Source organism: Scardinius erythrophthalmus (genome assembly GCF_964197995.2).
Source record: "Scardinius erythrophthalmus genome assembly, chromosome: 3".
NCBI classification, from domain to species: Eukaryota; Metazoa; Chordata; class Actinopteri; order Cypriniformes; family Leuciscidae; genus Scardinius; species Scardinius erythrophthalmus.
The window spans coordinates 7,602,105-7,629,906 of NC_138223.1; the positions used below are offsets into that span (position 1 = coordinate 7,602,105).

At 39.2% G+C, this 27,802-nt stretch overlaps 2 protein-coding genes across 2 annotated transcripts; one reads left to right on the forward strand and one right to left on the reverse strand.

Annotated features, from left to right (window-relative positions):
- On the reverse strand, nt 1-27,744 carry LOC308687759 (interferon-induced protein 44-like). Its single transcript, XM_081360483.1, has 7 exons — nt 27,489-27,744; nt 27,374-27,407; nt 2,453-2,657; nt 2,151-2,297; nt 1,877-2,048; nt 1,436-1,536; nt 1-1,349 (listed from the first exon to the last, which is right to left on the reverse strand). The coding sequence occupies exons 1-7, from the start codon at nt 27,523-27,525 to the stop codon at nt 1,182-1,184; spliced, it is 864 nt and encodes a 287-aa protein (XP_081216609.1). The 5' UTR covers nt 27,526-27,744; the 3' UTR covers nt 1-1,181.
- Nucleotides 3,551-10,767, forward strand: LOC308688354 (uncharacterized protein; the record flags this gene model as incomplete). Its single annotated transcript, XM_081361358.1, has 3 exons — nt 3,551-3,805; nt 3,894-8,730; nt 10,744-10,767. The coding sequence occupies exons 2-3, from the start codon at nt 4,585-4,587 to the stop codon at nt 10,765-10,767; spliced, it is 4,170 nt and encodes a 1,389-aa protein (XP_081217484.1). The 5' UTR covers nt 3,551-3,805; nt 3,894-4,584.
- Nucleotides 27,745-27,802: the final 58 nt, after the last annotated feature.

The following is a 27,802-nucleotide window of genomic DNA, read 5'->3' on the forward strand; positions in this document are numbered from 1 at the left end:
TTCAGAAACTTTTATGCAGTGGAATGGTTGCATGGAGGTTAAAGGTTCTTCATGTGAACCACACTCACCCCTTTAGTCCAAGCTATCAGTCACTTACTGACATGCATATCTTTTCAAACATTATACTTCAGAAATAGAAATTGTTCATAGCATGTTCAAATAACAGGCTGCATTTCCTAGAAATAGAAACTGAAAGTCATTTGGAAGTAAAGGATAAATTAAAAAATTTAATTTAGTTCATCACTAGTGAGTTAAAATAGCAAATGAGTATTTGACTTAATTCATATGTAATGTATTTCCTATTTCATGAAATTAGGTTGTGTAAATGTAAAACTGAAATGTAATTTTTGGGTATTACCACCTTTATGTTAATAGAAGTACATGGTCAATGGAATTGCAAAATGTAACAAAAATACTATAGCAAAACAAAAATAATTATCTAACAATTTGAAATGTTTGAGTTTTCCTATTGTTGTTCCTCTAAAATCTGACTTGATTTTGCACTTCCCTGCAGTTCATGAGATTATCTCTCAAAATACCAAAGAAAAATACATTAACATTAGTTATCAAATGAGTATTTATTCAAAGTGATGCAGTAATGGCTTAAAGGGATAATTCACACATAAATTTAAATGTATTCATCCTCACTTAAATTAAAGTTTTGGGTCATCTACCCCTTTAATTTAATCTGTTTGGGTGTGCCGGTGATGAAGGTGTAAAATCAGTGAAAAAAAAATAAAAAATATACTCATAGTATATCTCAATATAGCAAAAATAGATCTCAATAAGCAAAAGTTATTTTATTTATAAATGTTTTGCAGAATCTAAAATACGAGAGTGTCACTGCATTATTCCCACATTACTTATTTGTGTCATTTAATAGTTTTAATGTTGTCATTTAATAGTTTAATGTAGAAAGATTTTACATTGTAACTTTTCTCTAAAACAAAAATCTAATTTTGAATCTTTCTATTATTTTTCAGGTTTACATTAGATTTAGAGTCCCAGATTTTCAATGACTTTGAACCCTGCTGTACATATATTTGTAAAACTATACACAAAACACAATCCCCTCTATATAGTTTTAAACCACAATCTTCTTAAAATTATGTTCCTGTGAAAATGAAAATGTATCACAATCAAAGAATGACCCACTCCAAATGCATTATATGTGATTTCTATCAGCTTTGAATGTCCAGCAATCTATCATCAGCAGTCTGAACAATCTTTTCAAGTGCCTTTAGTATCAGAGCATCAATGTCACCCTTTGTGACAATCTCTTTATGGTAGTTCTTCACTGGGAAGATGTTTGTCAATGGCACACCCGTTTTGGCACTGCACAACTCCATCTGGACAGGAACAGAATGTTAGGTCAGAAAATTAGATGTGATTGATAAATTGAAACACGTGCATGTCTTTGGATTATATCACATACCTTCTCTTTGATCTTCTTGCTAGTGTAGATCTTCCTTAGATCCTTGCTGACCAGCGGACATGCTTCATCCACTTTGGTCATGACAACCACTTGAGGAATCCCTACAGCAAACGTAGAGGCAATGTAAAGGTTCTTTACATTGTTTTACACAAGTTTTTTCACATTTCAGGCAGTTTGTTGGACATTTTTACATAACTGACCCACATACATTTTCCGGGTCATGTAAATAATTAAGCAGAAAAGTTGAGCCTTGTAACATGCCCTGTTTGCACTTGGCATTATTGTATCTGGATTTTTTTTCCACCTACACACTGAAAAACACACACAAACTCAACCCACTTTATGCCCACTTCTCTATCATGTAATGTAATGATTGTGTGATGTAATGTATGTGAACTCATGAATGAAAATCATAATAAAACATTCAGGGGTCAGATTTACCCTCATCACTGATTCTCTGGCGGATGATCCTCAACTTGTCAATAAGTTTATCATCTGTGTATTGGATTAGATCTGCGGCTATGACGTACACCAGGCAGAAAGCTTGATCGGAGAGTATAGGGTCACTGGTGTAATGTTGATCCGTATGAGTGAGTGCCTGTTTCTCATTGAACTAAGATTGGAAATAAGCAATACATGTTAAACATCAAACCTGTTGCACACACACACAAACTTTATGTTGAAATGTTATTATCACAATATAGGGGTTTATTACTTTATAGCCTTTCTTCACATGGCCAAACACAGCATTGATGATGTCATCTGGTTGTGACCCAGCCATTGCCTCAGATTCTAAGCCCATTATGTCCTTGAAGACGAAGGGCAAAGATTTGTTACCACTTCTGATGGTATAGGCTTTGAGCTAGTGAAGACCAAAATATAGAGGCATAAATATTTGTGAACAATTTCCAAGAAATCATCATATGTTTTACTAAAATGCTCAATGCTCAAGAGTAAGTCAACTGGACATCTCTGTCTTTTAGAAAACATGCAGCGGTACAGTTGACAAATACCTACTTTTTGTGTGAAACTGTGGCTGTCACCAACAGCTGAATTAGCTAGCGCTCTAGTGGTGATCCGTCCTTGAAAGGCACTATCAACAGAGTTAATAAAGCTGGACTTTCCTGCTCCAATTTCTCCAGCAACCAGAATCTTGATGTCCTTTACATCTGGAGAACTCGGAGAGAAGTTTTCCAGCTTTTTTTTTAGGGTTTCTTTTTGTCTGTCAAATGAAAACAACATTTTACAGAACTTCACTTAAAGCTTCTGTCACCCCACGTGATTTTGCCATAGTTATGGCGCCATTCGGAGCTATTGCACTTCTTAATTACTTAGTTGAGTCTTTATCCTTCTTTATTTACTTGACTAATCCCTGTAAAACAGCAATAGGAAAAATGTGCTTTGTGGTCAGACCTTCTCACAGGAATAGAAAGATTCGACACTTCTCCACATATGCATCTGTCATTTGGATGCTTTACTACCAATGACAGCCCATAATTCAATGCACAGTGCCCCGATCTTAGTCTAGTAATAACCACACTATCCCTCCTTCCTAACCTTATATTTATTGAATTTTTCACTATTGGCTGAAGAAAAAAATAATGTCTGCCTTTATTTCCCTCTTCCCATTCTTTTTTGCCATCATTTTATTAATCCTTGCTGAATAATTTACACTCAACCCTTCCATACATTACTTCCAAACATTACTAATCTATATACAGGTTTGTATATTAAAAAAAAAAATATATATATATATATATATATATATATATATATATTTGCCATTTTATCTGCCTATTCATGTCCCTGCACTGTGAGCTGTAACCCAAAGAAATCCCACTGTATTCCCCATATTAATTATTCGATTCAATGTTACTAGTATTTCTTCTATTAAATCTGATCCGGCCCTACTCTTCCTTCCTTTTATTGCCATTAAAGCTGCAGTTGAGTCTGAGCATATTACTCTTTTACCAGTACCATTTTCCTCCACCCATCCAAGGGCCCATTAAATAGCCATAAGCTCTGTAGTAATGACACATTATCTGAAACTCGTTTTCCATTCTTTATATTTAAGTTTTTCTATTAATTGAGTTCATTGATCCATCTATATTTGTTACTGCCACATTTTCGTTTCTATTCATTTTCTGTATTTTTATTATTATTACCGTTGAGTGCCACTAGGGGGCGCTGTAGCTTTGTAAGCTTTGTATGCAGAGAAGAGTTTAATTTCCGCAGAAGAAGCGATCTCTCAAGAGAAAGAAAGATGCATGACTAAAGTGTGGTCACTAAGCTAAGTTTAAGAGAAATAAGATAAACAAAAGAAGAAGAAAAAGACTAAACTAATTCCTCTCTCGGTACTCAGCCAACGAGGTATGTTTTGTATGTTGTATTTGTCAAAATAGTTTTATCTGTCAAATTTCTTTCTTTAAGCTAATTATTGTTTGTTATGTGCTTTTAGTTTTCACGGTGTGTTTATGATCCTGACCAAGCTGGATTCAATAAATCCATCAGTATGAGAAAGCCACTTGTGTCTGTTGGTACCTGGAGGAATTACAGTGAAAACTCGGACTGATCTGCACGCGGGTGGAGGCGAGGCGACATGATCAAAGGAACAGCAGTCTTGCCACAGCGTGATCGGCACGTGCACAGAGCGGGGAGCGCGCACGGGACCAAAACACACGATTTGAAGAGCGATTTGAAGATAAGGCCATAAGAAGTGTGGACACTCATAAGTTAAGGGTTTGTCTAAACAAGGAAAACAAAACACAAGTTTAAGGTTGATTAATCAAACAGTGAAAAGTGAAAGTAACGTTTTGCTATTCCTAGTTTTTTGTTTATTAAGCCATAGTGTAAGTTCTAAAGCACCTAAGTTTAAGCATCAGTACATTTGTTTTATTGCGCTATTTGTAACAGTAATGTGAATTCTGTATTTCATGTGAACAGTTTAAATGTGAAGAACTCTTATTTGAATTCGTTTTGGGTATATTTAAGTTGAGAGTAATTTAAGTTACATTCATATTACTGAATTAAGATTCAGTGTTGCATTTTTATTTTATTCTGCCTTTATATTTGAACTGCCTGCAGTACAGGGGTGACTTTTAGTTAACGTAAACGTTTTACTGTTTAGTGACAAGTGACGAGACGTTAAAATGACTGATCCAAATACACCACTAATTAGTGCAGACCCCCAGAGGCAGTCTGAAGAAACCCAATGTACTGATCTTAGTGAGCAGCAAGAATCAGTACAACTTAGAAGAAGTCAGAGAGTGAAAACACTCACAGAAAAGGGAAGAGAAATGCAGGATGAGAGGATTAAAGGACTCCAGCAAAGATTTAACTACAACTATGAAAAGTGGAGAACACGTGCAAAAGCATCCAAGCTACCCCTCTCTCAAACAGGACCCTTGAATAAAGACATACTTGAAGATATTATTGGTGATGTTAGAGGTCTTTGTGCAGATGTCACGAAAGTTTATGAAGAGTTACGTAAGCTCACCCCACCGGATCAGGAGTCACGTCGCAGAGTAGATCTGTGTGTGGAGATCTCAGGTTTCCTTGTGAATAAAGCAACCAGCCGATTGGAAGGAAAAGAGGAACAAGATTGGCCGGAAGCAGGCTCCCTCTTTCAAACTTCAAGCAGTAAGTCAAGCTCCTTCCACATCACTAAGAACTTATCTGAGCATTCACATAGATCCTCTGTAAAACATCAAGAAGCCGCAGCAGAAGCAGCAGCGAGTCAAGCTGTTCTCAAAATATTAGAAGAACAAGAAATGGAACAGCAAGAGATAGAAAGACTTGAAGCTGAAGTCAGGAAAAAAGCAGTAGAACAAGAAACATTGATTAGACAAAAGCGCTTAGAAAGAGAGGCAGAAGAAATTAGACTAAGAATGCAGAGAGAAGCAGATGAAGCAAAGTTTAAGGCTCAACAAGAAGCAGAGTATGCAGCTCTGCAGAGAACACTTGATGAAAAGAAAAGAAAAGTACTGCACCTGGAAAAGGTCAAAGATCTAAAGGCAGCACAAGCAAGGATGCAGGTTTATGACCAAATGAGTGCAGCAGAAGCACAAAAGATCGATGTAACAAAGATTAACACAGAAATGAAAGACACTGAACATGTAAGCTTCCCATCTCTGCTTGAACAAGTCAAACCCCAAGCTGCAGCCACTCCTATAAGTGATGGTACATCAGATCTTGTTAAAGTGCTAGCAAGTGCACTAAGTGCTAGCCGTATCCCTGTTCCGGAACCTACTGTGTTTTCTGGGGATCCCTTAAGTTACAGTGACTGGAAACTGTCATTTCAAACGCTGATAGACCAAAAAAATATCCCGGGCAAGGAGAAAATATTCTACCTTCGGAGATATGTGAGTGGACCAGCTAAGAGAGCGGTTGAAGGATACTTCCTGCTTGGAACTGAATCTGCATATGCTGCTGCATGGAAGATTCTGGATGAAAGATATGGAAATCCATTCACAATCGCAAAAGCCTTTAGAGACAAACTGCATGCATGGCCCAAAATGACCTCAAGGGACAGTTTTGAACTAAGAGACTTTGCAGATTTCTTGCGCAGCTGTGAAGCTGCAACAGCTCACATCAAGTCTTTAGAGATCTTGAATGACTGCAATGAGAACCGAAAGATACTTTCCAAACTTCCAGACTGGCTTGCTGCTAGTTGGAACCGCAAGGTTATTGAAATTGAAGAACAAACAAATCAGTTTCCCACTTTCAGCCAGTTTGTTGAGTTTCTAACGAGAGAAGCCAAGATTGCCTGTAATCCTGTTACATCTTTACAGTCACTAAAACAATGTGAGCCTAACAAATCAGACAAACCGAAACTTACAAAACAGAAAGAAATTGGAGTTAAAACACTGATGACGACTTCACAAGAAAAGATACAACTGGTATGTGTATTCTGTAAGAAACCTAAGCACAGTTTACACAAATGCAGAAGTTTTCTGGAAAAGGCTGTGTCAGACAGAGTCAGCTTTATTAAGTCAGAAAGGCTATGTTTTGGTTGTCTCAAACCAGGCCATCATTCGAAGAGCTGTACCAACCGCAATATTTGTGAAAGGTGCAGTAAAGGGCATCCGACTTGTCTTCATGAAGATAGAGTTAAGGACAAGGAAGAACAAAGGCAACCACTAGCTAATCCAAATTCAAGTAACGAAAGGTCAAGTCAAAGCGACCGAGCTCAAGAACAAGTTACAGCCATGGCTACGACTAACCGAGTCGCAAGTCAAGAAAATAACACACAGACAGCTGCAATCATTCCTGTGTGGCTTTCATCTTCTACAAAACCCAAAGAAGTTCTTGTGTATGCCTTACTGGATTCGCAAAGCGATACAACCTTTGTTCTCAGTGAAGTTGCAAAGTTACTAGAGACAAACCAAGAACCTGTTAAACTAGAACTGTCTACTATGTCTTCCCAGACTACAGTTGTTCAGTCCGACAGACTTCAAGATCTTCAAGTTCGTGGCCTTAACTCAAGCAAAAGAATCACTTTACCTCCTACATACACACGAGAATTCATTCCAGCCAACAAAGCTCACATTCCAACTAATGAAACAGCTAAAGCTTGGCCACATCTGGAACACCTTCAATCAGAAATCGCACCTTTGCAAGACTGCGAGGTAGGATTGTTGATCGGATACAACTGCTCACAAGCTCTTCTCCCGAGAGAGATTGTGTCAGGCAAGGAAGGCGAGCCATACGCTCAGCGCACCGATCTTGGTTGGAGTATAGTTGGACAAACCAATCCCTGCCTGAACTATGGAGATGCGATTGGAATTAGTCATCGCATTATTGTTAAGAAAGTCATCCCAGAGCTTAAGCCCTCTCTAAAGCTTCAGAACAAAGTCCACTATGTCAGTAGGACAACAGTAAAGGACATCACCCCTTCGGACATTATCAAAGCACTTGAAGGAGATTTCTCTGAAAGAGCCATTGATGGCAACCCTGTGTCACAAGAAGATATAAAGTTTCTCACAAAACTCAAAGAAAACATCACACAGAATGAGAGCGGCCACTATGAGATGCCACTACCGTTTCGTCACGAAAGACCCACATTACCAGACAATAGAATATGTGCAATGCATCGCCTAAAGTGTCTGGAAAGGAGATTAAAGAAAGACAAATCATACTACAATGATTACACAAACTTCATGGATGACATCATCTCAAGAGGAGATGCTGAAAGAGTTCCTGACGAAGAGTTGAATAACACTCCTGCATGGTATATCCCACATCATGGGGTCTATCACCCACACAAACCCGGAAGGATCAGAGTAGTATTTGATGCCTCGGCCAAGTACCAGGACACTTCTCTCAATGACCATCTCTTAACCGGTCCTGACCTGACAAACGCATTGGTTGGTGTTCTTTGTCGTTTCCGCAGAAGTTCTGTCGCGTTCATGTGTGATATAGAGCGGATGTTTCACCAATTCCATGTCACAAAAGAAGACCAGGATTATTTAAGGTTTCTTTGGTGGGAGAAGGGAGATTTGGAAGCATCACCATCAGTTTACCGTATGAAGGTCCATCTTTTTGGAGCAGCGTCTTCTCCAGGCTGTGCCAATTTTGGCCTAAAACACCTCGCGGCCCAGGGACAAGGTCAATTCAAAGAAAACACCATACACTTCATACAGAGAAACTTTTATGTTGATGACGGTTTGGCAAGCGTTACTACTGAGAGGGAAGCCATTCAGCTCATCAAAGACTCAAGAGAGCTCTATTCCAAAGGAAAGTTAAGACTCCACAAATTTGTGTGTAATAGTGAGAGAGTTATGTCCACTATTCCAGAAGAAGAGTGTGCCACAGTGAAAGACCTTGACATGTCTCTAAGTTTACCACGCATTGAAAGAGCTCTTGGAGTTGAATGGTGCGTCACTTCAGACACTTTCAAATTCAGAGTTCAAGTCAAGTTGAACCCCCTTACAAGAAGAGGTGTACTTTCTACTGTCGCCTCCATTTATGATCCCCTGGGGTTTATTGCACCGTTCGTCCTCTTGGGAAAGCAGATTCTCCAGCAAATGTGCAAGGATAAGGTTGAGTGGGACCATGAGCTTCCAGAGCACTTAAAACCCCAGTGGGAATCCTGGATTAAAGACCTTCCAAGTTTAGCCAACATGCAGATTCAAAGATGTTTCATTCCTACAGATTTTGGTCAGGTTAACCCTCTGAGGTCGACAAACGCGCCGGCGCGTTTTGCTGGATTTTCTCCACATTGTAGCACTTTAAACTTAAATTTCTCCGTCATTTATGGTCATACAGAAAAAATAAATATAAAAAAAGAATCTGTGGTATTTCTACTTTTGTATGTGTCCACTTCCAATCAAATCAAAACATTGTGCTTTTGTAAAATAAGGAAAAAAAACAGTGTGTGCGTTCTGCCTCTCCGTCGCGGTGAACTTTTTTTTCTTGAGCACGTCTATAAACTGAAACAAAACTCAGCGAATACTTGTTACACATTTATGAGCCATACACCTTTATAAACATTTAAGTGTGTACTTTTAAATGATCGGATTCAAAACGAAAACAAATATTCTCTGTTTAAGTAATTTGTATAAAACCAACAAGATTTCCAGCTTCTCAAACGCTTCCTAATTATTTTTAATTCGGCCACGCCCACTCGCGCAAAAGATATTCACATGCAAATCTCCACATGGAACGCGATCGCCCTCATTACCTCAACAACAAAACACTTCACTTCACTTTTCGTCGAGTTTGAAAGACGTGCCTGAGCTTACATTGGATTTACATCAGAAGAAGAAGAACGATATTTGAAGACAAGAAAGATAAGGTAAGAAATTCTTACATATTAGTTTGCTATTGTTGCATAAATTTCACATTGCAGTTGAACTGTTGCTAGATATATGGTGAATATTATAATATTTAGACCCGTGTTTACTGTTACTGTGTTTGTGGATATCTGCTCAAACGTAGATAGGCTATGTATATGGTAGGCCTAACCATAATGTTTTATATTTGATCGCAATCGCGTTTTAATGTATCATATTTTTGATCGCGATCGCGTTTTAATGTATCATATTTTTGATCGCGATCGCGTTTGAATGTATCATATTTTGGAAAAGCAAAACGCTCCAAACGGCTTCATGTTTTTACTATTATCTCATTTCATATCATCATAACGAATGGAAACATTTGAAGTAACATGATAATCAATATATTTTTCTCTAGCTTAGTTGTTACTGAAATCTTTTTGAAAATATATATAGGCTGCTATATTGTTATTATTTTATGCAGCACTGCGCATAGCCTATACCTACAAGGCACAACAAACCTGGTGTTCATTATATATTGTTGGAAACATTTGTGTGAGTGTGTGTGTATTCTGTGAATTTTAAAAAGCAATTTTAACAAGAAAAATCTAAAATGTATTCCCAAAATCGTGCAGGCCTTTCTCTTGATATCAGTATGTTCACTTTTTTTTTTTCAGGGCCCAGATGCCACTGAGTCCTGCTGACTTCAACATTCACAGTACATGTCTCTGTACATGAACATGGTAAAGTGAAAGTCAAACACCTTAGAAAATGAAAGGTATGTACAATGTTTTTAGGAATGGCACAAAGGTCTCTTTCTTCAATAAGTGCTTTTTTGTTGTGTATCTTTAGATTATGTTGTGTTGTAAATAAATCCAAACAATTTTAAAAGCCATTCTTTTTTAAATCTCCTCATTCTTTGTGCAAGGTTGGTCAGAATGATGGGCCCTGATAAGCTCCTAATAGGGCCATTAGGGAGGTTCTTTGTCTTTCTCAGGTGTGGAAAGCTTTCATATTAATGAGGTGATCCGCCCCTTCGCATATTGCTTTCTAACACAAAACACGTCGTAAAATTTTTAAATCAATATATTGTCTTCTCTGAATGAGCAGTCAGGGTGATTCTCACATCGTTTTGGAGCAAATATTCTAGGCTACGTGATACAATTTTCAAAAGTCTTGTGAAGAAATAATCAGTATGGGTTTCATGACCTTATTTCAGTGAGAATTTATTTTTGTATTTTCACAAACCACGCATAAATGTCATTATCTCAAAACTACAAACTTTTACATACATGCTGCTGATATATTATTGTAGCAGAGTTTGTGCTGAATACAGTGTAATTAGACTTTAGCCATGAAAATGTCACAAGTAACAGAAATAACCACAAATGTCAGAGCATGTCAGAACACCTCCAGGGCCCAGAAAACAGCTCAGACCCCAGAGGGTTAAAAACTACGAGCTTCATCACTTCGCAGACGCCAGTGTCAATGGATATGGTGCTTGTACTTACCTGCGAATCATTAACCAATCAGATCAAGTCCATTGTTGCTTGGTAATGGCCAAGTCAAGAGTCACACCTACTAGTGTCACAACTATCCCTCGACTCGAACTCTCAGCAGCAGTTGTTGCAGTTAGAGTCAGTGATCTACTCAGGGCAGAGCTTGAAATCCCAGACATTGCAGAGTTTTTCTGGACAGACTCCACCGTTGTTCTCGGCTACATAAATAATGATGCCAAAAGGTTTCAAGTCTTCGTAGCGAATCGGATACAAAGGATCAAGTCAAGCACAAGGCCAGAACAATGGGCGTATGTCGCATCAGAGCAGAACCCTGCAGACTACGTTTCTCGAGGCTTAACCGCAGAACAACTGAAGTCCTCTGAATGGTTTGAGGGGCCAGCATTTCTCTGGGAGAAGAACATTCCTGATAGAGATGTCAAGGTGGGAGAGATCAGGGAAAATGATCCAGAACTTCGCAAAGCCTCTGTGTATACCATCAATGCAAAGGAAGAGCAAACTATTTTCAGCAGATTTGAGAAGTTCTCAGAATGGTCCAGATTGATAAGAGCACTTGCAATCTTGAGAAGAAAGGTCAAGGAACACAAGGGTGATATACAAAGGACCAAAGAAAGTACAACTTTGGAAGAGAGAAAACAAACAGAACTGTTTGTCATCAAAATTGTTCAAGAGAAAGCTTTCGCAGAAGAGATAAAGAGTCTAAAATCAAAGAAAACAGTTTCCAAGACCACAAATCATAAACTGTACAAACTAAGTCCGTTTCTGGACGAAGAAGGAATCCTCAGAGTGGGTGGACGTTTGGGTCAAGCTGTACTACACCCGCATGTAAAACATCCAGCCATACTTCCCAAGGACAGTCATATTTCAACTTTGCTGATCAGACATTTTCACTCGAAGGTTCAACATCAAGGTCGTGGAATGACGATGAATGAGTTACGTGCAAATGGTTGGTGGATTCTTGGGAGCAGCCGTGCAGTTTCATCATACATCTTCAAATGTGTCAGATGTCGCAAATACAGAAGGAAAACGGAGAATCAAAGTATGGGAGAATTGCCAGTAGACCGAACGGAGCCTACCCCGCCTTTCACTTATGTCGGAATGGATTGCTTTGGACCAATATACGTCAAAGATGGACGAAAGGAGCTCAAGAGATATGGACTCATACTAACCTGTTTATGTTCACGAGCCATACATATTGAAGTAGTAGACGACCTGAGTACAGACGCATTCCTAAATGCTCTGCGAGCATTTATTGCAATAAGAGGAAATGTGCGTCAACTGAGATGTGACAGAGGAACCAATTTCATTGGTGCCCAGAGAGAACTCACAGATCTCATGAAAGAAATGAATCAGGAGAAGGTAAAAGCACTTGGATGTGAATTTCTCATGAATCCCCCTTCGGCAAGCCATATGGGTGGAATATGGGAAAGACAGATCAGGACCATCCGTAGTGTTCTTTCAGCTATCCTTGACCAGTCAGCAAAGAGACTCGACAGTACATCCTTGAGAACCTTGTTGTACGAGGTCATGGCGATTGTCAACAGTAGGCCACTTTCCATTGAGCATTTAAGTGATCCAACAGGTCCTGAGCCATTAACGCCCAACCACATTCTCACTATGAAGTCAACCATTGTTCAACCTCCTCCAGGAGAGTTTATGAAAGAAGATTTGTATCTTCAAAAAAGATGGAGAAGAGTACAATATTTAGCCAATGAGTTTTGGATCCGTTGGAGAAAAGAATATTTGCTCAACTTGCAACCAAGACAGAAGTGGAATGTACACAGAAGGAATCTGAAGATAAATGATGTAGTGCTTCTACAAGATGACATGGCACCACGTAATGAATGGAAGCTAGCCAAAGTCACTGATGTCTATCCAGGAACTGATGACAAAGTGAGAAAGGTTCGACTTTTGGTTAGTGAAAGGACATATGACAAACACAGTAAACTTGTGACTAAAACAGTCTCATTAGAACGACCTATTCATAAGGTTATTGTTTTGCTAGAAGCGGACTAAGAGTTTGTGTTCATTTTCATGTTCAGTTTGTCAGTCTGAATGTAAGTCATAGAAATCCCACAGTAAGAGTTGTGAGATTGGTGGGAGTGTTACTGCCACATTTTCGTTTCTATTCATTTTCTGTATTTTTATTATTATTACCGTTGAGTGCCACTAGGGGGCGCTGTAGCTTTGTAAGCTTTGTATGCAGAGAAGAGTTTAATTTCCGCAGAAGAAGCGATCTCTCAAGAGAAAGAAAGATGCATGACTAAAGTGTGGTCACTAAGCTAAGTTTAAGAGAAATAAGATAAACAAAAGAAGAAGAAAAAGACTAAACTAATTCCTCTCTCGGTACTCAGCCAACGAGGTATGTTTTGTATGTTGTATTTGTCAAAATAGTTTTATCTGTCAAATTTCTTTCTTTAAGCTAATTATTGTTTGTTATGTGCTTTTAGTTTTCACGGTGTGTTTATGATCCTGACCAAGCTGGATTCAATAAATCCATCAGTATGAGAAAGCCACTTGTGTCTGTTGGTACCTGGAGGAATTACAATATTTGTGCATACTCTGTCCAATTACTTTTTTAAATAATTGTTAACTGTGCGTCATGTATTAATGGACTGTGTTTTCATTGTACAGAAAGAAAACTTATGTGATCAGAGCTGTTGGAAGTTGGAGTTTCAAATTATTCATTAAAATCAATAAGGACTATGAGACAACAAAAGTTGTTGTCAAATGTTTGCATCGGACTATAAGGATATCATTTATTAAGTGGAGTTCTTCAAGTGGTCTGTAGAGGGCAGCAATACGCCTTAGATGCGTGTAGTCTGCTGCAAATAACAAAAGAAGAAGGAGAAGAATAACTCCACCCAAGCGGGAAGCGATATTTTTTTTCCCAGGATGGTAGGGGAAGACTCATGAATATTAATTAGGAAAGTCATCCCTGATTGGTCCGACGACCTACCCCTAACCCCACCCCTAAACCTACCCGCCACTGGGGGTCTGACGATCTACCCCTAGCCCCGCCCTAAACCTACCCGTCACTGGGGTTAAGACCAATCAGGGATGACTTTCCTAATTAATATTCATGAGTCTTCCCCTACCATCCTGGGAAAAAAAATATCGCAAGCGGGAAGGAAGTCGACCGGAAGTTGAAGTTCCAATGGGGTCGCTGTGTCCATTTCTTTTACTGTCTATGACTCCACCCCAGGCGGGTAATCCATCGACCGGAAGTTGAAGCCAGCCGCGTGCCGCCATCTTGTAGCAGAACTTCACTTGCGTTAGCATCCCATTGACTCCCATTCATTTTGGCGTCAATTTGACAGCGAATAATTTTACATCTGAGGCGTTTAAAGACTCCATTTGTCCATTATTTATTTCTAAAGAAACACAACAATGTATAAAGGGCTCCATTTCCTTCTATGTTACATTATGGTCCCCTAGAAACAGTTTTTATAAAAATAGGCTAACGATTGCATCATAACCACTCGACTCTCTGTCGCACAGTAGAGAAATTACCGTACAGACAGGAGGAGAAGCTCGCAGGCAATCGGGGGGACGTCAATGGAGAAGCCCATAGATATAGAGTCCATAAAAGCAACGGGACAAAATATTTCAACAACGTTTTTGGGGAATTGGAAATAATTCGGTATGTGGCAAGTGAATACATATGAAGAAACATTTATCCACGAACTTTAATAATTTGTCTACTTCATTAAATAATGAAGTATGGGTAACGGGCGGTATATTGACGGGGGATGGAGAAATTATCAGGAAATTATACAGACAATGTAAGAAAAGAAAACAATCTCAATGTTGATCGCGGTTAACGTTCCTTTATTTATTTACAGATCTATGCTTGAAGATGAATGTGATCCCTTTCATCCTGGTCGGAAGCCATCTACAAAATGTCACAGCCTAATGTGAAATAAAGAAAAAAAAAATTTGTTCGAAAAAAGTGCTTTTGACCATGATTTATTAGCCAAAACTGCATGATTTAACACCTAGCTCACAATTATTTATATAGCCTATTTGAATATTAGCCTATGGGCAAATGTTTTACGTGAAGAGATAAAATCATGTAGAACAATAAGCAATTTTAAGAGACTATAAATGAATAGCCTATATTGAATGGATACGAAAATGACTCGAGGGGATATTGTATACTGACAGTATGGTTCCTGGGCTTATATATGTGTGTTTTGGATGGGTTACTATCAGTGGCGTAACTTTGTTTTAAAAAGTGGGTGGGACGGTTTATTTATTTTTTTACCGGGGGGGGGGGGGGGTTATGAATGCTGAATCATAAATCGATGTATGTACAATAACATTACGATGTCCAGCAATCGATTGAAATAGTGCATGGGTTTAATTTGTCGTTTAATGAGGTTTGATATGTTGGTGTGAGTAAATCCATAATATAAATGTGTATTGAAATGGTCCAGTGGTAGAATTTTTGCCAAGCGTGTCAGAGGTTGTGGGTTCTAATCCACACTCGTATAGGTTTTTTTTTTCTCTTCTCATTAAAACCGATTATGTTTATCAGTGGTTGTATATCAGGCAAGCATACGTTTGTATGCATTTTGTTTGGTAATTTCACCGGAACGAATAGAGATCTTCACAACGGATTGAAGCGCGCGTCCGAGTGAAGACTGTGCGCGAGCCACAAGAGAACACAGTATCCGCGCCACTGATCGCAGCGGCAACGAGCACTGTCTTTGACCACTTGATTTCAAAAACAACACATTTCAGCGGTAGATCGCCTCTTACAAACGAACTAAATGAATGCTCTGCTAGTTAACTGGAGATGTTTTATTTATTTGTATTGGTACATTCGTGCCGCGAGATGTTTCAAAAGTGGTGGGGAAAATATCGACCTTAGCAAAAAGTGGTGGGGACATGTCCCACCCATCCCACCCGCAAATTACGCCTATGGTTACTATTCGGTTTGATGTAGATAGAAGGCAGTTTGCACGCACAGCTACTAGAAGATTTACATCTGTCAGACAGGTTGCTCACGTCATCAAGCTTAGTTTGAAGGTGTGTTCGACATCGGCTGCGGCTGGATGCACCCGATCGGCGAGAGTAGCCGCGTGCAGGCGGGGAGGAGCTGCAAACGGAGACGTGAAGTCGGACACTTTCTGGTTCCCGTAGTGACCGCTCACGTGGTGTTTGCATACTTTACCACAGCTGAAGTGAAATAAATGCAATATTTGCCAAATAATGTTTCAGAGACATTTTCATTCAATACTTTATATACTGCTTCTTCACACAGCGTCTGTTTGAACAAGAATAAAGTTCAACCTTCAACATAAGCTACTATCAATGAAGTGGAGTCTACGTTTTTTAATCAGTTTTATTTTGATAAACATGACACAATATAACATCGCAACTACATGAAAAGAGTGTTTACTGTTATAAAAAACTGATTTGTTGTGCGCTTTAGAGGAACTAAAGGTGTTTGAATAAACACGAAACACACGTGATCGTTGTCATGCAATGGATCTGGCCAATCGTGGAACAGCTGTGTCGTCATCAGCCCTCGTGAAGCCCAGTGCAGCCGCTCTTGAGAAGCTGCGCTGGCTGAGTTCTCCGGCTACTCTCGAATCGGTCTCGCGGTACTTTGATGGCATACGTCACAGGCACGTGGCGTCGGCGCTGTATCAAGTCGGACAAAATTTCTAACCGGCATGCACTGCTTCAAGTCAGCCGCCGATCGGTCTGCGCAGAGCTGCATGAAGTCGAACAAGCCTTGAGTCTGCGTGTCAGGAACGGAACGGATTTAAAAAATCGATAAAAATGAGCTTCACTTGTCTCAATTGAGTTCCAATGAGATGACTCTGTCCACTTCTTATACTGTCTATGCTCCACCCCCGTTTATATACTGTCTATGCTCCACCCACCCCACCTCTATCTTGAATGAAGTGGCACAAGCAGTTCGGCGCATCTCTGCTTATTTACGATGCAAGGGTAAATAAAGAACTGCTTCTTTCAATAAGTAACGTTACAGAGTTTTCTTTAATTAGTTCAAGTTCAAGCACATTTACAGCAGCCACTAGGCTGACCAAAGTGCTTTACAGAATAACATGATTAAAAGAAGAAATAGCATGCATAACAACAAATAAAAATATAGCTGCGAGCAGCGATTACGGGCCCAAGCCGGTGGCACCGCAACCCCGGTGCCTTTAGGGTGGCGGTGCCGCCGGCTTTGGCCCTTTATCGCTGCTCGCAGCTATATATATATATATATATATATATATATATATATATATATATATATATATATAAATATATATATATATATATATATATTTTTTTTTTTTTTTTTATTTATTTATTCATTCATTCATTTTTTTTTTTTATTATTATTATTTTTTTATTCAGATTTTATGATACACAAAATATTCCACAACAAATCCTTTAAATTTAATGTAAAAGTAAAAATGAAAGTAAGCAGTGTTGGGCTCACGTAACCCTCTCATCAGAATCAAAATGTTTCAACATTTGCGATGTATTTGGATGCTAAACTATTCTTTATTATAGGCTTTGTTCTTCACTCGTGTTCCAATATTGATGGAAAAAATCATCCTCTTCACATGCGCAAAAATTTGCTTGGAAACATCACAGTGGAGCGAGCGGTGCTTACTGTGAATGTACGAATTGTACTACTGACTATTTAGAGCAGTGTAATTTTTATATGTTAGGTTGACTATTTTATTATTATATTTTATTAAGGCTATAATGAACAGGCTGCGATGTCAAGATTGTAATGCTGGAGTGTGTGTGTGTGTGTGTGTGTGTGTGTGTGTGTGTGTGTGTGTGTGTGTGTGTGTGTGTGTGTTCATGTTTTTCTATCCCGGTGGGGACTTTAACCTGAATGCACACAGACTCATGGGGACTCGTGTCACAGTGGGGACCTAAATAGAGGTCCCCATGGGTAAACAAGATTATAAATCATACAGAATGAGTTTTTTTGGAAATGTAAAAATGCAGAAAGTTTTATGGGATAGGTAGGTTTAGGGGTAGGGTTAGTGTGAGGAGATAGAATATACAGTTTGTACAGTATAAAAACCATTAAGTCCATGGAGAGTACCCACAAAGATAGTAAACCGTGTGTGTGTGTGTGTGTGTGTGTGTGTGGCGTGGGCGCGATTGAACAGTAGACACATAAAAACATACTCCATCATTATACAGGACGACATTCAAACTGCAAAGTGTTAACTTATATTTGTGTACAGTTGCAATAAAACACAAAATTGTGCTTTTGTAAAATAATTTCAAGCCATCCACCCCCCGAAAGGCGCTAATTTTAAAATGAAACTAAAATGCTCATGGCTGCACGGGCATTCATAACGGTGCACGTCCACGGCGAGGAACGAGCAGAACAGAGTGAACGTTTTTCAGTTAATTCCTACTTCCATAGGAATTCATTTGAAACGCTCGCTCAACCAATATAAATGTCAGTGCGGACGAACATATTTTACTTTAGTTTTTAAGTTAGCGATTAAAAAGCCCCCAGCGGTGTCACACGTCAGTTAACCGGTGGTAAAATATTCTCACCGTCACATACCTAGTATATTTATATATAGATATAATAGGCCTACCTGATTTTGAACACAAGAGGGCAGTATAGCACTATGTTTGACTTTATTTATGTATTGTTTAGACTAAACAACCATTCTGGCAGTTTTTAAACTTAAAATTCATTCTTAAATTGAAAAAAAAGAATAAAATGTTTAGTTATGATGTTTGTATACTTTTATATAGAAATAAATGGTATATAATTACATTTTTAGAAAATTTGAGGCTTTTAGTTTTTCCTTTTGGACATTACTTTAATCCCTCGCCATAGCAAAACCGTTTGAGATATTTATTATCCGTTCACAATTTAGCATATTTAATGTATTTTCATCATGTTGAAAAAGTTTGGTGGGAATAAAATAAATAGTTTAAGAGGAGTGGCTAAAAATTCATAGGCTGATTTTGCAAAAAAATCCACATTCAGACCAAAATATCTGACTTCCTTTTGCTCTGAGCTAATGAATGTAAATTAGAAAGTTGTCCGGCTTGATGAGAACAATATAAAAACTTTTTTTTTTTACTGTATTTAAAACTAACCCCCCCACTTTTGTCAAAAGCATGTTGAAAGTGACACACTTCCTGCTGCCAGTTGGTGGCGCTATAACTTTGACTCACAATAGTCACATCCATCTGATCGGCCTCTTACCACGAACACACTGCTGAAGTTTCATCAAGATCAGTTGATGTATGCAGAAGTTATAACACTTCGTGTCTCTCTTTTCTCGCCATAAATTCGTTTCCTCACCACGGCCAAACCGTTCAAGATATCAAAAATCCGTCCGCAATTTAGCATCCTCAATGTCTTTACTTCATGCTGACTGAGTTCGGAGGTGATTGAATGAATTCTCTAGGAGGAGTACATCACATTCCACAGCAAGCGTTTTCCAAACAACCCATAATAGCTGACTTCCTGTTGGGCTGGCGTGAAACTTGTCAGAGGGAAAGTTGTTCGGCCCGACGAAATCTATATGTGTACCGAGTTTCATATTATTTCATGCAAGCGTGTTTGATATATGGACCAAGTTTTCAGACCCTGTTCAAGAGGGCGCTGTTGAGCCCCCCTGCCACGCCCGTTTCTGAAACTTTTCACATGTCTACTGGCTAATAAGTGTTATGTGTCTGTCGAGTTTCATCCAATTTCAAGCATGTTAAGAGTCTCAAACGCATCCAAAAAGAATATTAAAACTTGATGCGTTGCCACGGCAACAGTATCTAAGATATCAATAATCCTTTCACAGGTCTACATCTGCCCTGTGTTTAAATTATACACATAAAGTTTGAAGCAAATCGGGTAAAATTAAGAGGGTGACTTCAAAGCATTTTGAAAGTGACACACTTCCTGCTGCCAGTTGGTGGCGCTATAACTTTGACTCACAATAGTCACATCCATGTGATTGGCCTCTTACAACGAACACACTGCTGAAGTTTCATCAAGATCAGTTAATGTATGCAGAAGTTATAACACACTTCCTGTGTCCCATTATTCGCCATAAATTCGTTTCCTCGCCACGGCCAAACCGTTCGAGATATCAAAAATCCGTTCGCAAGAATTCATCCTCAATGTCTTGACTTTATTCTCACCGAGTTTGGTGGCGATCGGATGAAATCCCTAGGAGGAGTATTTCACATTCCATTGTATGCGTTTTCCAAACAACGTATAATAACCGACTTCCTGTTGGGCTTTTGTAAAACTTAGAGCACGAAAGTTGTTCGGCCCGATGAGATCTATATGTGTACTGAGTTTCATATTATTACATGCAAGCGTGTTTGATTTATGGACCAAGTTTTCGGACCCCATTCCAGGGGGCGCTGTCGAGCCCCCCTGCCACGCCCCAGTACCAGCTTCAGCCCGGCCCTGTTGGCCGCAGGTTCTGACGTGTGTGCAAAATTTCAAGAGTTTTTGAGCATGTTAAGGGCCCCAAAAGTGGCAAAAAGGCAAAAAAAAAAATAATGAAGAAAAAAAAAAAAAATCCTTACGGAAACAATAGGGCCTTCGCCCTTTCAGGGCTTGGGCCCTAATAAAAAACGAGAGCGAGAGTAACCATAAAACAGGAATAGCAGTAGCCTATCAGACTCAAATATAAAATATAGCTGCGAGCAGCGATTGCGGGCCCAAGCCGGTGGCACCGCCACCCTGGTGCCTTTAGTTACACTAAAGGCACCGGGATGGCGGTGTCACCGGCTTGGGCCCTCCATCGCTGCTCGCAGCTATATTTATATATTATTATATAATAATTTCCTCCTATTTTTAATATATAAATACATTATATATATATATATATATATATATATATATATATATATATATATATATATATATATATATATATATATATATATATAATTACCTTTTTTTGGATGCTAAACTATTGTTTATTATATGCTTTGTACTTCACTCACGTTCCAATATCGAAGGGAAAAATTATCCTCTTCACATGCGCAAAAATGTGCTTGGAAAATTCACAGTGGAGCGGTGCTTACTGTGAATGTACGAATTGTACTACTGACTATTTAGAGCAGTGTAATCTTTATATGTTAGGTTGACCATTTTATTATTATATTTTATTAAGTCTATAATGAACAGGCTGCAATGTCAAGATTGCAATGCTGGAGTGTGTGTGTGTGTGTGTGTGTGTGTGTGTGTGTGTGTGTGTGTGTGTGTGTGTGTGTGTGTGTGTGTATGTGTGTTCATGTTTTTCTGTCCCGGTGGGGACTTTAACCTGAATGCACACAGACTCATGGGGACTCGTATCACAGTGGGGACCTAAATAGAGGTCCCCATGGGTAAACAAGCTTCATACAGAATGAGTTTTTTTGGAAATGTAAAAATGCAGAAAGTTTTCTGTGATGGGTAGGTTTAGGGGTAGGGTTAGTGTAAGGAGATAAAATATACAGTTTGTACAGTATAAAAATCATTAAATCTATGGAGAGTCCCCACAAAGATAGTAAACCGTGTGTGTGTGTGTGTGTGTGTGTGTGTGGCGTGGGCGCGATTGAAGAGTGGACACATAAAAACATACTCCGTCATTATACAGGACGACATTCAAACTGCAAAGTGTTAACTTATATGTGTGTACAGTCGCAATAAAACACAACATTGTGCTTTTGTAAAATAATTTCAAGCAATCCACCCCCCGAAAGGCGCTAATTTTAAAATGAAACTAAAATGCTCATGGCTGCACGGGCATTCATAACGGTGCGCATCCACGGCGAGGAACGAGCAGAACAGAGTGAATGTTTTTCAGTTAATTCCTACTTCCATAGGAATTCATTTGAAACGCTCGCTCAACCACTATCAATGTCAGTGCGGACGAGCATATTTTACTTTCGTTTTTAAGTTGGCGATTCAAAAGCCCCCAGCGGTGTCACACATAGATTAACCAGTGGTAAAATATTCTCACCGTCACAAACCTAGTATATTTTTATGTAGATACAATAGGCCAACCTGATTTTGAACACAAGAGGGCAGTATAGCCCTATGTATGACTTGACTTTTATGGGACTAAATAGTACAATTACTATTTTTAAACTTATAAATAATTATTAAATTGGAAAAGAAAAGAATAAAATGGGTTTAGTTGTGATATTTGTATACTTTTATATAGAAATAAATGGTTTTTAATTACATTTTTAGAAGATGAGGCTTTTAGTTTCCTTTTTGTACATTACTTTAGTCCCTCACTATAGCAAAACCGTTTGAGATGTTTAATATCCGTTCACAATTTAGCATCTTTAATGTATTTTCATCATTTTGAAAAAGTTTGGTGTGAATAAAATAAACCAGTTAGGAAGAGTAGCTAAAAACTCAGAGTCTGAAATATCCAAAAAATCCACATTTAAACCAAAATATCTGACTTCCTTTTGCTCTGAGCTAATAACTGTAAATTAGAAAGTTGTCTGACTCGATGAGACCAATATATATACTGATTTTTGGAACTGTTGGTAAAACTAACCCCCCCACTTTTGTCAAAAGCATGTTGAAAGTGACACACTTCCTGCTGCCAGTTGGTGGCGCTATAACTTTGGCTCACAATAGTTACATCCATCTGATCGGCCTCTTACCACGAACACACTGGTGAAGTTTCATGAAGATCAGTTAATGTATGCAGAAGTTATACCACTTCGTGTTTCTCTTTTCTCGCCATCATTTCGTTTCCTCGCCACGGCCAAACCGTTCGAGATATCAAAAATCCGTCCGCAATTTAGAATCCTCAATGTCTTGACTTCATGCACACCGAGTTTGGTGGGGATTGGATGAATTCTCTAGGAGGAGTACTTCGCATTCCACAGCAAGCGTTTTCCAAACAACCCATAATAGCCGACTTCCTGTTGGGCTGGCGTAAAACTTGACTGGGGGAAAGTTGTTTGGCCCGATGAGATCTATATGTGTACCGAGTTTCATATTAATTCATGCAAGCGTGTTTGATCTATGGACCAAGTTTTGGGACCCCTTTCAAGGGGGCGCTGTTGAGCCCCCCTGCCACGCCCGGGTACCAGCTTCAGCCCGTCCCTGATGGCAGGGGGTTCTGACTTGTGTGCAAAGTTTCAAGAGTTTTTGAGCATGTTAAGGACCCCAAAAGCCCCTGAAACCTTGATCAACAATATAAAAGCAATAGTCAAATCCCCCCTCCCCTCACACACACAGAGACACAGAGAGAGGGAAAGAAAATTCTTCAGAAAATCCACATTCAAACCAAAATATCTCTCTTCCTGTTGGTCGGAGATAGATCATGTAAATTAGAAAGTTGTCCGTCTTGATGAGAACAATACACATACCAAGTTTTGATGCTGTTGATAAAACTAACCCCCCCACTTATGACTAAAGGTGGCGCTACTGAGCCCCTCACCACGCCCGTTTCTGAAACTTTGCACATGTCTACGGGCTAATAAATGTGATGTGTCTGTCGAGTTTCATGCTATTTCAAGTATGTTAAGAGTCTCAAAAGCATAAAAAAAGAATATTAAAGTTTGATGCGTTGCCACGGCAACAGTATCTAAGATATCAATAATCCTTTCACAGGTTTACATCTGCCGTGTGTCTACATTGTACACATAAAGTTTGAAGCAAAACTGGTAAAAATAAGACAGTGATTTCAAAGCATTTTAATAGTGATGTACTTCCTGCTGCCTGTTGGTGGCGCTACAACTTTGACTCACAATAGTCACATCTGTGCGATCGGCCTCTTACAACGAACACACTGCTGAAGTTTCATCAAGATCAGTTAATGTATGCAGAAGTTATAACACACTTCCTGTTTCATTTTTTAGCCATAAATTCGTTTACTCGCCACGGCCAAACCGTTCGAGATATCAAAAATCCGTCCGCAATTTAGAATCCTCAATGTCTTGACTTCATGCTGACAGAGTTTGGAGGAGATTGGATGAATTCTCTAGGAGGAGTACATTAAATTCCACAGCATGCGTTTCCAAACAACCCTAAATAGCCGACTTCCTGTTGGGCTGGCGTAAAACTTAGAGCACGAAAGTTGTTCGGCCCGATGAGATCTATATGTGTACCGAGTTTCATATTATTACATGCAAGCGTGTTTGATTTATGGACACGTGTTCGGATCCCGTTCCAGGGGGCGCTGTCGAGCCCCCCTGCCACGCCCGGGTACCAGCCTCAGCCCGGCCCTGATGGCCGCGGGTTCTGACCTGTGTGCAAAGTTTCAAGAGTTTTCGAGCATGTTAAGGGCCCCAAAAGTGCCCGAAAGGTTGACAAAATAATAATAATAATAATAATAATAATAATAATAATAAATATAGCTGCGAGCAGCGATTACGGGCCCAAGCCGGTGGCACCGCAACCCCGATGCCTTTAGTTACCTAAAGGCACCGGGGTGGCGGTGCCGCCGGCTTTGGCCCTTCATCGCTGCTCGCAGCTATATTTATATATATATATATATATATATATATATATATATATATATATATATATATATATATATATATATATATATATATATCTTTAATGTATTTTTATCATGTTGAAAAAGTTTGGTGTGAATAAAATAAACCACTTAGGAGTAGTAACTAAAAACTCAGTGTCTGACATATCCAAAAAATCCACATTCAAACCAAAATATCTGACTTCCTGTTGCTCGGAGCTAATGACTGTAAATTAGAAAGTTGTCCGGCTCGATGAGACCAATATGCGTACTGATTTTTGTAACTGTGGGTAAAAGTAACCCCCCCACTTTTGTCAAAAGCATTTTGAAAGTGACACACTTCCTGCTACCAGTTGGTGGCGCTATAACTTTGACTCACAATAGTTACATCCATCTGACCGGCCTCTTACCATGAACACACTGCTGAAGTTTCATCAAGATCAGTTAATGTATGCAGAAGTTATAACACTTCGTGTTTCTCTTTTCTCGCCATAAATTTGTTTCCTCGCCACGGCCAAACCTTTCGAGATATCAAAAATCCATCCGCAATTTAGAATCCTCAATGTCTTGACTTCATGCTGACCGAGTTTTGAGGCGAGTGGATGAATTCTCTAGGAGGAGTACATCAAATTCCACAGCATGTGTTTTTCAAACAACCCATAATAGCAGACTTCCTGTTGGGCGGATCTAATAACTTAGAGTGCGGAAGTTGTTCGGCCTGATGATATCTATATGTGTACCGAGTTTCATATTAATTCATGCAAGCATGTTTGATATATGGACCAAGTTTTCAGACCGTGTTCAAGGGGGCGCTGTTGAGCACCCCTGCCATGCCCGGGTACCAGCTTCAGCCCGGCCCTGATGACCGTGGGTTCTGACCTGTGTGTAAAGTTTCAAGAGTTTTTGAGCACGTTAAGGGCCCCAAAAGCCCCTGAAACCTTGAAAAACAAAGATTAAATGGAATATACAACCCCCCCCCCCCCCCCCCACACACACACACACACACACACAGACACACAGAGAGAGAGAGAAAATTCTCCAGAAAATCCACATTCAAACCAAAATATCTGACTTCCTGGTGGTCTGAGGTTATGACTGTAAATTAGAAAGTTGTCCGGCTTGATGAGAACAATACACCTACCAAGTTTTGTGATTCTAGGAAAAACTAAGCCCCCATTTTTGACTAAAGGTGGCGCTACTGAGCCATTTCACCACGCCCGTTTCTGAAACTTTGCACATGTCTACTGGATAATATATGTGATGTGTCTGTCGAGTTTCATGCATTTTCAAGCATGTGAAGAGTCTCAAAAGCATCCGAAAACAATATTAAAGTTTAATGCGTTGCCACGGCAACAGTATCTAAGATATCAATAATCCTTTCACAGGTCTACATCTGCCGTGTGTTTACATTATACACATAAAGTTTTAAGCAAATCGGGTAAAAATAAGAGGGTGATTTCAAAGCATTTTGAAAGTGACACACTTCCTGTTGCCAGTTGGTGGCGCTATAACTTTGACTCACAAATGTCACATCCATGTGATCGGCCTCTTACAACTAACACACTGCTGAAGTTTCATCAAGATCAGTTAATGTATGCAGAAGTTATAACACACTTCCTGTTTGAATTATTCGCCATAAATTCGTTTCCTTGCCACGGCCAAACCGTTCGAGATATCAAAAATCCGTCCGCAATTTAGCATCCTCAATGTCTTGACTTCATGCCGACCGAGTTTGGAGGCGAATGGATGAATTTCCTAGGAGGAGTACATCAAATTCCACAGCATGCGTTTCCAAACAACCCATAATAGCTGACTTCCTGTTGGTCTGGCGTAAAACTTAGAGCACGAAAGTTGTTCGGCCCGATGAGGTCTATATGTGTACCGAGTTTCATATTATTACATGCAAGCGTGTCTGATTTATGGACAAGTGTTCGGATCCTGTTCCAGGGGGCGCTGTCGAGGCCCCCTGCCACGCCCGGTTACCAGCTTCAGCCCGGCCCTGATGGCCGCGGGTTCTGACCTGTGTGCAAAATTTCAAGAGTTTTCGAGCATGTTAAGGGCCCCAAAAGTGCCCGAAAGGTTGACAAAATAATAATAATAATAATAATAATAATAATAATAATAATAATCCTACCGAAAACAATAGGGCCTTCGCCCTTTCAGGGCTTGGGCCCTAATAATAATAATAATCCTACCGAAAACAATAGGGCCTTCGCCCTTTCAGGGCTTGGGCCCTAAATAGTAAAAAGACAGAGAATGGGCCGTTCTAATCTCTAGAGGCAGGGCGTCCCAGAGTCGTGTTTTGTACAAGCTGAAGACGATAGGGATGTGCAAATGAAGCCTCAGGGTTTCCCCTGAATGTTTCGGGAAAAGATTCGAAGCATCAAGAGTGTCGAAAACAGCGCCATCTTGTGGCAGGTAAAATTTATAGCAGCCCTGTTTATGAGTGTTTTATCCTTTAAGCACAAATAAAAGCCTGACGACGCTAAATGTTCAGTTTTCTGATAATATAATTCACATATTAAAGTGTGGCAATGAAATAAATGTAACAATTGTATTAATAGGCCTACTAATTATAAAAATTCCAACAGAGTTTCTTGATGCAAGTAAATGTTGGTCTAATTATTTTATGGTTTCTATGCTGTTTATGTGTCAGAAATTCAGAATATATGATCATGAGAAATTGCGCTGCGTAGGCTACTCGATACGCGCTTTGAAGCTTCAGTGTCAAATGTAACATCACTTGAAGACGAGCAATTTGAGACTTGGATATACAGAGACGTAACAAACGCATGAACAGCCATTTCTAGAGTTTTCGGAATGAGAAAGCCTTTGATTTTAGACAATAAACGAAGTTGATGCTGGATCCGATTACGGAGGACATAAGTTTGTCAAATTTTAAAGTCTGGTCAATAGGATGATTAAAATAAGATTGTGGTTCTTCTTAAGACAACATAATTCTAAAATGTTTGGTTGGTAAAATGTTTGGGAGTCAGTAAAATGTTTGGGGAGAGATACTAATAATATTTTACAGGGAAATAAATTCTCACCTCACACAGTATTTGCAGTTTTATCTGAACAGATCAGTGTTTTGACTGCTGTGCACAAAGACATGCCTGTACATAAAAACGAAATAAAGTACTGGTCTGCATACAGAATAGCTTATGTCCATGAATGGCTTACCCCCAGTCAAATTCCCTCCATGGTTCAGCCAGTTCTGGAAACACATTTAGCAATTAAGTTTAACAATAATTTGGTAGTATCTCTGAGAATCTATATGGAAGAAAGACCCTCTCACCTTGATTTGATTGCACTTTTGAGGCTGATGATCCCATTTTGCTTTTTTTTCTCTCTTTTTTTTTCACCCACTTCAGTATAACTAATTATATCAGCTCTCTCCTGGAGTACAGTTGACTTGAGGGAAATGAGAGCCGTTATATACTGTAGGCTATTTCAATTTCACTTTCATTTTTGCAAGCATACATGCAATAAAAACTGCCCACACCCATTCTTGCTCTTTTTAGTTGTCTATGCTGTTGATCACACATTGACATGTCAAACAGTAGATACCACCCATAAATATGAGTCTAATGATGCACTGTGCACATTATG